At 39.4% G+C, this 12,047-nt stretch overlaps 1 protein-coding gene across 9 annotated transcripts in view; it reads left to right on the top strand.

Moving 5' to 3' along the window:
• The first annotated feature begins 7,289 nt into the window (after positions 1-7,289).
• Positions 7,290-12,047, top strand: part of ACYP2 (acylphosphatase 2) — a 45,136-nt gene continuing 40,378 nt past the window's right edge. For 2 of the 9 annotated variants that reach the window (XR_011094306.1, XR_011094305.1), the window contains exons 1-3: positions 9,304-9,506; positions 9,950-9,966; positions 11,784-11,893. Coding sequence is in view for 7 of the 9 variants with exons in the window: in XM_068675230.1 (XP_068531331.1) it covers positions 9,437-9,506; positions 9,950-9,966; positions 11,784-11,893 (197 nt within the window). In the remaining 2 variants the exon portion in view is untranslated. Of the gene's footprint in view, positions 7,455-9,301; positions 9,507-9,557; positions 9,867-9,949; positions 9,967-11,374; positions 11,485-11,783; positions 11,894-12,047 lie in introns of those variants that run through there. The other 7 variants (XM_068675233.1, XM_068675232.1, XM_068675230.1 and 4 more) reach the window with 7 other exon arrangements.

A 12,047-nucleotide genomic window follows, 5' to 3' on the forward strand; every position in this document is an offset into this window, starting at 1 on the left:
AGCTTTCTTAAATATTCCCTTAGGCAACCAATGCTTTCTCTCCTTCTAAAGATCTATTTATAGTTTGCTTCTGGCTGCATGGTTTTATGCACTGAATCTGCATGGTAGACTTTGGCACACTTCTAAAGCAGCAGCTTCTTTCACATGGTATTCTGGAGACATCCAGCAGACTACCAAACTGTAGAGGGGATCACGTGAAACAAGCGAGAGCTGTCTAGCATTCACTTGGCCTAACCTGGCAAGTTGTTTGTGCTTATATCCTGGTAACATGGGGATAAGTCTAATTGTGTCAGGGATGGGACTACAGCAGCTCAGGTCACCCTGACTACAGCTGGGATTCACAAAACTGTAAATTGGGGAGGGGGGGGTTATTGTGTCAGGTGTCCCACTGAAAAGAAATCAAGCTGAAACAACGTATGAGTTAACACTTCATAACAACCTTGGAAATTTAACTGTCAAGAAAGGATATTTAGGATAGAAGGAATGTTCTAATTAAGGAACACAATAGGACTGTAAACTCAGAGAAGCTCCAGGGAGAAAGAAAAGTTGCTTTTGCCACATTTCTGTGTTGTAACTTAAAGGCTAAGCCTGGTAGAAAACTGAGCCATATTTAGCATAAAACCAGAAGCTGGGCAAAGTACCAAGAACTGGGTGAAAGAACTAAGAAGGCTTAAAAACCAGAAGTGAGAAAGATGAGAATCTGTCTTGAACAAAAAGAGCAAAGATACCTTGTAATCTCAAAAGAGAGCTCGGCAGGACAATGCAGTAGGCGTTAACTGTTATTTCCTCAGGCATATACTGATAGCACTATCTGCAACACCCATGTGTTTTCCTTTTAACACTGCAGCAGATGAATGCAGAATCTGATTCATGCTTTCTTGGCTTTGCCAAATGCATGCTAAAATCCTATAACCATGCCATGAATGAATCTGCTGACCCAAAGGTCTGATGAGACATGATTGGAAAAATGCCTTAGAGATTCCAGACCTCTTTGCATGGAGGAAGGGACTGGTCATCAGCAGCTGGCACAGTACCAGCAGGAGGCCTGACAGGCTCCAAAATTAGGAAAAATTGGCTCAGAGTCACTGCTTGTCGCCAGCAAGTGAACATCTCTGAAAAGCAGGCATTTTGAAATGGGAAGCTGGAAGGAAAGCTAATTTGGGATGGCATCAGGGGTGCCAGAGTTCTTACCAAGTCATGATCACTTTCAGAAGTGACAACAGCTTGTGCTTTAGGAGCCCACCGTAACACCTCTGCACCACATCAGCTGCAGCCCTTGAGCTGTAGGCTACAAGAAAGGCTATGCCAGCTGAAAACTCATCCCTGGGTTTCTAAGGCTATCATGGTGCTGCACAAACCACAGGGCAGCATCTCCAGCTCTCCAGGTGGCACTCTTGGGGTTGCTTTGTGCATTACCTCCTTCTAGCTCCTTAATTTCATGTTGATTTTTTTAAACTTATATGCTCACCTCTTCTTTTTTTCACTGGATTCCCAGGCTCCCTGCCATTTTCTCTCTCCAGCCCACACAAACAACTCTTCTTCCAGGAAAGCTTTTAGTGTCTTTAAGACTGACCTCAGTCAGTCATTGCTGCAGCAATCTGCAAGAACAGCTTCCTGTGACGAGACTAAAAACTAAAGACTAAGAACTGGGCATGCATACAATTTTACTTCCCCTCTGTATGTTCTCCATTTTCTTCAGCTTGCAGAAGACAGACATCCTGAGTCACAGGCTGTGTCATTGTGTTTCATAGCACTAAATAGGTTTTTCATCCCGTTATTCATCTGCTTTTTAAGGCTCATTATGCTTTGGCATCACAATGCTCTGCAGACACAGTTTCCAATATATGAACTGTATGGAATGTTTCCTTTCGTTTGGCATAAACTTGTCACCCAGTAGTTTTCTAATGCCCATGATTTCTCACAGATGAGAAATGACACCAATTCACCATTTATGATTATACAGACCTGTGTGACATCCCCTGCTGGACAGGCTAATGCTCTTCTGTCTCAAGATGACCCAGGAGAATACTAGTTTTAGTCCCTCTTCATATGATGCCATTCCAGGCTTTAGATCATCCTAACTGATTTTGTCTGTTGCCTTTCCTGTTGTTTCTTTGAGGTGAGGAATGGCTGGAACAGGATATTTGGTACAGCCATGGTTTGCACAGCAGCATACGGCTCTCTTTTTTTTTTTTTTTCTTTTTAAATGTTCTTCCCATAACAGGTTTTCTTGCCAGCCCCTGAGCATTACACTGATCTGCTCATGGAACTGCTTGCAGTAACTCCAGAAGCCACCACTATTTGCATTGGTTCATGTACTTCCACTCTGCACAATACTTTGTTTAATAACACAATTTAATCTGACTTCGTAATGCCCACTCATTTAACATAACAAGATACTTCTCTAATTCTTTGCAGCCGCATATTTACTACCTAAAGTAATCTAATACCATTAGCCAGCTATCCAGTCACTATTTCCCTCCCCCCCCCCCCCCCCCCCCCCAGATTATTTAAGAATACATTGAACAAAACCCAGAACAAATCCTTGCTGAATTTCCTTGGTAGCTTTTTCAGTAACAGTTTCTCTATGGTGAATGTTTTCCACATATTCCTTCCTCTTGTGACTGCTCCTTCAGTTATTAGTCCACCAAAATACTTTAACCTTATAAAACCTTAATTAACCAGAGAATTTTGTCAGAAGCTTCTTGAAAATCTAGCAACACTGTATCAATCTGATCCATCCTTTTCCACATAACCACTGACTTCTCAAAAGGATTCAAGCATTAATTCTTGCTACAAAAATCATGATAATTCCTCCCATTTTATCAAAACTACAAATACGTCTACTAGATTGGATGGGGAAGACACCATCAGGGCAGTATGAGAATCAATGGAAAACTGGGCCCCACAACAGTGACCTTTCTAGCTATGCATAAAAACTGGTTAACTCAGAGAAAAGAGTTCAAAAGAACCCAATTTAGGGTTCCTGTTTTGTTACTTTTGGCAAACCCCAGGTCCCACCTGCACCATCTATACTATGAGATGTGTTTGTAGAGCTTCAGCCCACCTTTCAGAAGCATTTTCCTTCAAGCAGATGCTGATTTTCACCAAATCTGTTACAAGTTCATGTCTTCAAAACATAGTCCCCTCACATGATTGGAACTGGCACGCAGATTCTGAAATAACACAATTCCCCACATCCAAGTTATAATCAATCCAGCAAGACTTGACTGAAATATCTGATGACACTGGCTGCACCAATACTTTTCAGGCTTCTGAAATACTAATTAAGCCTTCTCTTTGTTGCTTTTGAGAACAAATAGTGGGCTAATGCAGTTAATGAGAATGAATCAAATAGTTTCACAGTACTGCAAAATGTAATAGCTGTCAACCCACCTCCATTACACACCGTTTCTTTAACAACCCACACTTTTTCGTGCTTTCTTAGTTCTTTTATAGAGCCCTAAATCCTCCACAAAAATCTGACATCATTGTTCTAATGACTGTGGGAAGGGTGATGTTTAAACTTCGTTTTGTTCAACAGGAATAAAGAACAGCTTTAAATGACCACATCTCTTCCTCCTCGCTGTGTTGCATAAGAAGAGAAAATATAACCACTGGCAGCATCTCAGTCAGTTTTCTTTAAATTTTAATGTGCTTCCTGTATATGGATATTTCATTAATCAAATGTCAGACAGACCTCCTTCTGCTCTGCTATCAAACCACGAGACTACGACTCCTAACGTGACTCTTCCAAATATCAGAGGACAGCCTGGGCTCACCATCTACTACTAGTCCCTGTCCCTTCCCACTTCCTTTTTCGATCCCAGTGATGTTCAGTAAAACCTTGGGAAGCGTGGCATTTTAAGTTAAGTACTAATCCAGGTAGAACAGAGGTCCCAAAAACAATACCGAAAGAGGGGCTTTCCAAGTTGTTATATATTAATGTTTTGTTTGCACACAGAATAAAATTTGCCAGAATGTTGCTTTTGTATGTTTGTTAGTTTACGATCTAACCTAATTTGCATAATGCTCCTAAGTCTTTGATTCACAAAATTAAAATATTATAGGTACATTACTCCTTGGTTCATACACTGCTTCTAAATTCAAGTTATAATTACCTTCTGAAATTATACCCAAAGAATTTAAATGCTTGTAGGCATTACAGTAGGTGAGTTTGTGTTTAGTCTTGACCACCAAGTTGAGTCTTCTTCGATCTATTACTGCAGCAAAAGACTAACAGATCTAACCCCAAATATCACTCTGATCTTTATGCTTTCGAGTTCAATAGTATAGCTTCGGTCACACCTGTCAGAAAGATTTTTTGTTACAGGAAATACCAGTTTATGTTCTCATCTTTTATTTACTAACACCTCATGATTTAAAAAGTCTTGACAGCTAATATCCTCATACTAAGCATTTGTTTCTACTGAGCATTTAAGTTCCCTACTAGCTTTTCAGATCAGGATTTTTATTACTATTAACTTGAACTGACTTACCTGAGGATTCTTTCATTTCCTATAGCAGCAAAAATACTTTTCAAAGTATTTTTTCAAAGACATGGTGACACAACAATGAAAAAATATTGAAAACTAAACAGAAATTTAGTTTTATTAAATATTTACATGTATATACGATGTCAACGAGTGAACAAGCTGTGAGTGGAATCACGAAAAATTACTTTGGGAACTGTTGCTATAACTTAAAAAAAAAATGTTTAAAAGAAAACTGCTGAGAAGTCTTCATGTCCTAGACGGAATCAGGATGTAGTGAATAAAAGGCTACTAGTAGTAGGATGTAGTGAATAAAAGGCAACTAACAAAGCAAAAAGCCTTCCATACAACTTGTTGTGTGACACTGCACTATACATAGGATCTCACAGCAACTATTTGGAACAAGCACAGTAACAAAAAAATTGCCCTAAGTAGTCTAGCCACACTAAATAAAATAATGAGCGCACGGTTCTGTATCTATCATCCTGTAGCTTATGTAAGTAGTCCATGATTTTAGAGCACAAGGGGGACAAATTTATGTTCCATTGGGTCCCAAATTTAGGACAAAGTTTGGCTGCAGTCCTGTAACTTGATCTGTGCAGACATGACCCTTCCTCTGTACAGTACTCTACTTGCCTAAGGGGGCCTCTGCACACGTGTGGGGTCCCCCCACCCAGATCTGATTGCTGCTTTGGGTCTTTACATTTCTAATGAATCAGGAGACAAGTGCTGTAACCAGGGGACCTAACTGTGCTAGGGGTATTCTGCAGTCAGCCTCAAAAATTTTCTAAGATTTCTACACCCAAATTTTGAGTTTTACCATTTAAAAGCACAAGGTAGCTTTTTGTTTGCTTTTGGTAAGCCGTTTTCTATTATATGGTTTTATTTCAAAAAGAGTGCTATACATTTTTGCCTAGCACTCTTTTGTTCTTTAGGCATGTTAATTTCCCATCTGGATGCTTTCTCTTGACAGAAGTCCTTCTATGCTCTTCCTACTTTTCCACTCTCCATAGCTAAGGGAAGACAGCATATAGAAAAAGTTGTAGTTGGGAGTATTTATTTGAATGCAGAAATACTTCAGGAAACATCATCAGCTCATGCTGAGAGCTTAAACCTTGCACAAGTGTAGTTTTTCTTCTCAGTGAAAGTGCTACTATGCTAGGAACTGCATTGTTGAAGATGACAACAAAACAGGTACAAAAAGCCTAAGCCACTTCATATTTTTACATGCATTATACTTCATTTTTAGTTTCCTGTAAAAAAGCTGACTAGAAACTAGTAGTAATGGTATTATCAAAACCGTTATGAGCTAGGAACACTTCCCTGTCTTGAGCTATATACTTTTAAAAATTTTTCTTTAGTAGCCCAGCATAGCGTTGTTTATACATCCTACACAGTACAGACAAAAACTCCTAAAGAACTCCTACAGGCTTATCTTGTCCTTCAGGCTTTGAAATCTAATCCTAGTGTTTAAGAGACTATCTTTTCCCCTAAGGACGACAGCTGATAGTCAGTGATCTACAGAAAAAGGAAAGTAGAATTAAGAATATCTCTTACTTCTTAAGTGTCCTACATTACACCTTGGGAGACTTCAACACATCCATCTGAAACATTAAATAAAGGCTCCAAAGAGTTTTGTACAACTTGAAGCAGAGTCTGCAAAGTCAGAAGTCCTATTAGTTTTATTTTAAACTAAACTGCAATTTTAATAAATTTAAAGTTTATTTTAAAATAGGTTGTAAGAGTGAATATAGTTTTGGAGATGACGTGATAAAGAATAACCGAAAAAAAAAAAGAAAACGATTGAAAAGAAAAATTTAGCCTTTATTTGAAAAAATAAATACAAAGGACAGTGTTTTAAAATATGAGCTGTATATACTATGCTTAATAGAGAACAAGCAAAAATTATAAAAGATAAATAATTGAACTTACATGGTTTATACTCTTTTTCTCTGAGTACTTACTACTCTCTAAGCCACAAGACGGAATAGATGCAGCAGCTTCTTTTATACAGAGCCTTTGCTATTCTTTGGGAAACCACTCATCAGAATCTGCTGGGGATCATTTGTAAGTGAGTCAGGTTTGGACCTTAGGTTTATCTAAACACTGATGAAAAAGGGTACCATAAAAGATAAAAAAACAAAGAAACAAATAAACCAATAGATAAATACTTCAGCAGCTAATAAGTTGACGGTAGAGAGAGGGGAGAACTCTGAAGTCAGGAATGTTAATTGTAGATTGTGAAGATGCTCTGGGAAGGCTGAGAGCAGAAATTTAGACGTATTGACAGGTCTGAGAAGGAACCATAATAAATAAAGAAATGGTGAAAAAACAGGAGCATAGCTAGAGGTTAAGGAATAAATTAAGACAGCAACATTGGAGATCATGTACCTGATAGAACATATGTATTAACATGGAAGATAGTAATTTTGGGAGTGGAAAACATTGAATGTATATGGTGGAATGAAGTGACAGCCACACAGACAGAAAGCAGAAGAAATGGGTACTTAAAGAAAAATAAGTTTTTAATGTTTTTCTACGCAGTATAAGCATAAATAACGAAGCCACAACTTCCAAAATATCTTTATCAACTCAAGTGAAACTTATTAAAGTAAAAGATCATTTTATTATAAGCACTGCAATTGACAGCGCTCAGTATCAGGACCCAGAGGGCCCATAGCTCTGATTGTCCTGACCAGGTTCACCTGAGCCAATGATATCCCTTCTGCCCCTTGGCCCTGAAGCCCTATTTAAGCTCAGGGCTGAATCCTTCCTACTTCATGGGTGTGTGAGTCTCTAGTTCTAGCTTTAGGGCTCTTTGTTGTACCCTTACAGTACTTTCTGGAACAATTCCTCATTCTTTCCTGTATGCTATGGCCAAAAACAGGATAGTGGGCGATCTATACTGTGTTTAGAGCTAGTATTTAGAGGTGTTCTTCAAAATTCTTGTTCAGAGTACAGGTATGTATGTGACTGAATGATGAAATTAGTCTTCTCTACAACAGCATTTTACCTAATGCAAAACTTCTGCCAAGTAAAGCAACTTCCTAGATGGCTTTCACAATAAATCCCTTCTATACAAGCCTAAGGTCCATGAATAATTGTTCCTAGAGAACACTATGTTGCAAGTGAAATTCAATCTATATATGTGAAGCAAAAAGACTGATGAATATAAAACAATGTCTTCTGAAAGAGATAAAAGCTGGCTGATGTGAATTTAAATTAGCAAGAATGTGTAATGATCAGAAAAGAAAACTTACTGTGAAATTAGTATGGAGAAATAAAAGACAAACTGTATAATAGCAGCTGCTGCGAGCAAACAAAAGGCTTGGGTAAATTGGCAGCATAATGGTCATCCATGGAATTCACTGCTGCCTTGAATTTCTCTTTCATGTATTAATTGTGATTGTTGCAGCTTTGTTTTAGTAATAAAAAGGTCACCTTTATTTACTGAGTAGCAAGCCAAATACAACACATGGTAATAGATAAGCTGGCAGAAGTTTAGAAGACTCTATTTCATTGCTAGAGTGATCTACAGATGTTATGACACTGTATTTTCTGATCATCCTAGCAGTACAAAAGTTTATTCATTGGAAGAAGTTCATAATCATTTGCATTTCTCTGCGGTGTAACTAAGGAATGTATCTTGTGCTATACCGTATGTAGATATTTAGCATTTCTTGCTAGTAGCTGTAGGAAGTGCACTCAGCTGATTCTTAAGCCAACATCACTACAGCTGGCAGAGGGATGGCGAAAATACAAAACTTCATTGACTTCACACAGACTGTCTATGCTTTAAGATAGTGTATGCTAAAGCTCTCTTACTAATTAGTGTATTTGAATAGTTTGATTACTGATATTGACTTTTTGGACTGTAAAAACGTAAAGGGTTTCATGCTATCTCTGGAGTTTTTCAGATGTCTGTTATGAAACAATAAGAGGGTTGGTACCATTTAGTGAAAGAATGGCAAGATATTCTTATGGCAAATCAGAAAAATACTAAACTGGCTTTAACTGATGAAAAAATCAACTGGCAAAGAAAATTAGAGGGCAGCAGATATATCTCTGGGCCAGAAGTTCTCAAGGACTATGACAGGAATGGATTTCTGTACTGAGGATGAGCCAGCACTGGTGAGAGGAAACCTACCTGACTCTTATCAAGAAAACTTACTTGAAAGCTAAGAGTCAGTCCCTTGATTAAAAACCAAAGTTGCCATTACAGTTTGCTCTCTGCAGATTCCAGTAATCAGTACCTGCATAAGCTATAGTTTAAAGGCCTAAGTTGCCATGTTTTATATTGTAAATAGGCTAATATTTTATTTTGGACCTGTCTTGCTCTTTAGTGTTGATAGATGGCAGCAGATGACTAAAGATTCTAGACTGAGTTTATCTTCTAACCAAGGATAATTAAATGTTGTTTCTAATGCAATGTTTGGCCTGAGGAGACTTTTTCTTTTAAGAAAAAGCAAACAAAGAGTACAAAACCATGTGACATGCCAGAAAAATCCATGCCGTCTGGTTGGAGACTGTACCTACTCAACGATCAGTTCCTGGTTTATATCTTTGCACGTTGCACCTACATTAAAAATGTTTTGGAAAGGTTTGTAAAGGTAAATGTGAGCGCTAACATACATCAGTGTGTAGGTTTGAACAATCTTTCCTGAGGTAAATTTTCCATCTCCAAGCCCTGGTGCCCCCAGCTGGAGTCCAGCCTCCCCCTGGCCCTGGCGTTTGCCCCACATGGGGTAAAATTGGGAAGGAAAAGCTTGTCGTGTTTTATGGGCTGGGAGTCGCGGTGACCCCCGGCGGTGACGGGGCCGCGCCCCCCCCCCCCCCTCAGGCGCCCGCGGCTCCCTCCCGCCCGGCGCGGGGCGGGCGCTTTCCGGGGCAGCTTGAGCCTCGCGCGCTGCCGTCCGGGCGGCCCGCAGAGCTCGGCGGCCGCCATGTCTACCCTGGGGAAGGCGTCGGGCGCGCTCAAGTCGGTGGATTACGAAGTGTTCGGGCGGGTGCAAGGTGAGGGGCGCGGGGCGGCGGCGCCGTGCGCATGCGCGGGGCCGGGCGCGGCTGAGGCGATGGCGGCGCCATGAGGGGAGGCGGGTGCCAGCGGGAGGGGGCGAGGGCTCTGCTCTGCTGTCAAACACATACGCCAACCCCCTTGGGTTGGCAGCGAGACTGAAGTGAATATTAAAGGGTCAAAGGCTGTTCCCGTCTTAATTGCGGAGTTCCCCTCGCCGCTTTAGCGGAAATAACCGCTTGGTCGAGGTCATCTCCCGGCCGGCTTGTGCAGTTGGCCCAGAGTTACAGTGCCACAGAGCTCTGCGGTTTCCTTGCGGATAGACCACAGATGACATGTATACAGTTTACAATAAATTTGTGAAGTGATTTTTTTTTTTTAATAGTCTTTTATAAGATAACCTTACTCTTTTTTGACCTTACTCTTTTTCTTTCTTCTCTAGGTGTTTGTTTCAGGATGGTAAGGCAACATCTGATTTACCAGTTCTCCTTCAAAGCCTACTTCAAAGTATAGTATTTCCAGGGCTAAAAATACAGCAGCAGCAGCAGCTTTGCAGACTATAAACATAATCAACCGACGGATGGAGTTCTAGGTTAGGCTGTTAAGTATTGCAAGCAAATTTAAGAGGAAAAAAATTCTGTTCATCTCTTATAGTAAAATATTTTTAAAAGCTTATTAATGTGTTTATGTTAGTATGCTTTATAAAGATTGTATTTGGATTGTGATACAAAGGTGAGCATTAGAACATACTCATGTTTAGAGAGGTAAATTCTGGATGTTAGCTTCTGAAGCCAATGCATTCCAGTTTACATTCCTACTGGCAATTACAGTGCCAGTGCTTAAGGACGCTTGTGTTTCCTGCGATACAGTTGGTGGGGCTTGTGACCCTGCCAGAGTTCTCCACCAGCTCTGAATTTGTAGCAGGTAATTCTTCTGCTTGACAGAAATCAAGAAACGTGTTTCAAAAGTGTTGTGTGAACCTAGTGAGCTGTGTTTAAGACCTAAAAGTTTTTATGCATAATTTATGTAGTGTGAAATAGCTCAAAATAGAGAAGGATGGAGGTTTACAGCATAGTATGTCTTTAATGTTTCTTTATCAAGTGGAAAATGTGCGTTTGCAGATCATATTGATAGGCTGCATTCTGATGCTTTTGGGTAACTTCTTAGGGGAAAAAGTGCTCATAATCAACTTGAAAAGTACTCTTCATAGGTAGCAACACCTTTTCATTGCCTAGATTACCCCCAGATCAGTTTTCTCTTTTGAAGTATAATTATTATTGAGCTGAAGTTTGGCTGTTGGCATTTAAAACAAATGTCTAAAGAGAACATGGGCTACATCTCATCACTGAACATACATGAAGGAAAATGGAGGAAGCACCTTTTAATCTCAATAAATTTGAGGTGAATGAAAATATTAGCTGTTTAATATTAGTGTTAGCTATTGTTATTCCCTGCAGAGAATAAAACTTTAGTGGTTTCCTGTAAAATACTTTGTTCCATGCCATGTCAGGGTTCAGGCACAAATGAAAAGTATGCAGATACATTTTGTGTGTACATAAAAAAAATAAGAAGATTCAGAAAACGGGACTTGGAAGTTCCTTACATTTGCTGCTATAATTTGCTTTGCTAGTAATGCAGCAGAAGATCCTTAGTATTTAAGGGGTAAAAGTCAGGTGGAAAGGTTTTAGAATGAAACATGAGGAAAAACACTTCTGTTTGTGCATTCAACAAGCTTAAAGAGCTTAGACACCAACTGTTGAAGAGGCAAATGAGCAGTGACAGGAGCTAGAGAAAACTAAGTAAAAGGTGGTAGTGATGGATCAGTAGAGTTCTTTGATTAAAAGTGTTTAAAAATTCCTTAAACAAGGAGAGCAGGTTTTTGGCTGATCTCTGAATGAAAAAACTCACAGTATTGGAAGATTTCTGTGCATATTCAACTGATACAGCAAGCAGCAGGATGGCTTTATTATGAGCATGGTAAGAAGCCATCATATATATAGTTTGTGGTTTTTTTTTTTTGAAGAAAAGTGTTAATGTAAACCGACATGGGAATTTAACTCATGTATTTATGTATATGTAAAATCTAATTCTTGTTCAAAAGCTGGTTGCTTCTGCTGCAGCTGCAGAGCTGATAGGAATGTTTTAATGTCTGAGTGTGAGCATAATCTGTGGATTCTTGTTTCTCTTAAGGCTATGAAAATGGAAGTGGGGTTTGCATGGTATGCATGTAGTGTATGTGCTGGTACTGATTATTGTCTCATTATTTTTCAAATTAGTACACAGAAGAGGAAGCTAGGAAGCTAGGAGTTGTTGGCTGGGTTAAAAATACCAGTCAAGGAACAGTAACAGGCCAAGTTCAAGGCCCAGAAGATAAAGTAAATGCAATGTAAGTATCTTTGTTTCTCTTAGTCTTATCACTGTCACTTGCAGAAGCATCTGAAATCCCAAATGACAGGTGGGTTCTTATATCGGTAACTTCAGTGCTTTCAATAACTTTGGTTTTATTTGAGGTTTTTTCTTTGTGAAATTGAGGAGACGCA

Source organism: Anas acuta, chromosome 3, assembly GCF_963932015.1.
Source record: "Anas acuta chromosome 3, bAnaAcu1.1, whole genome shotgun sequence".
NCBI classification, from domain to species: domain Eukaryota; kingdom Metazoa; phylum Chordata; class Aves; order Anseriformes; family Anatidae; genus Anas; species Anas acuta.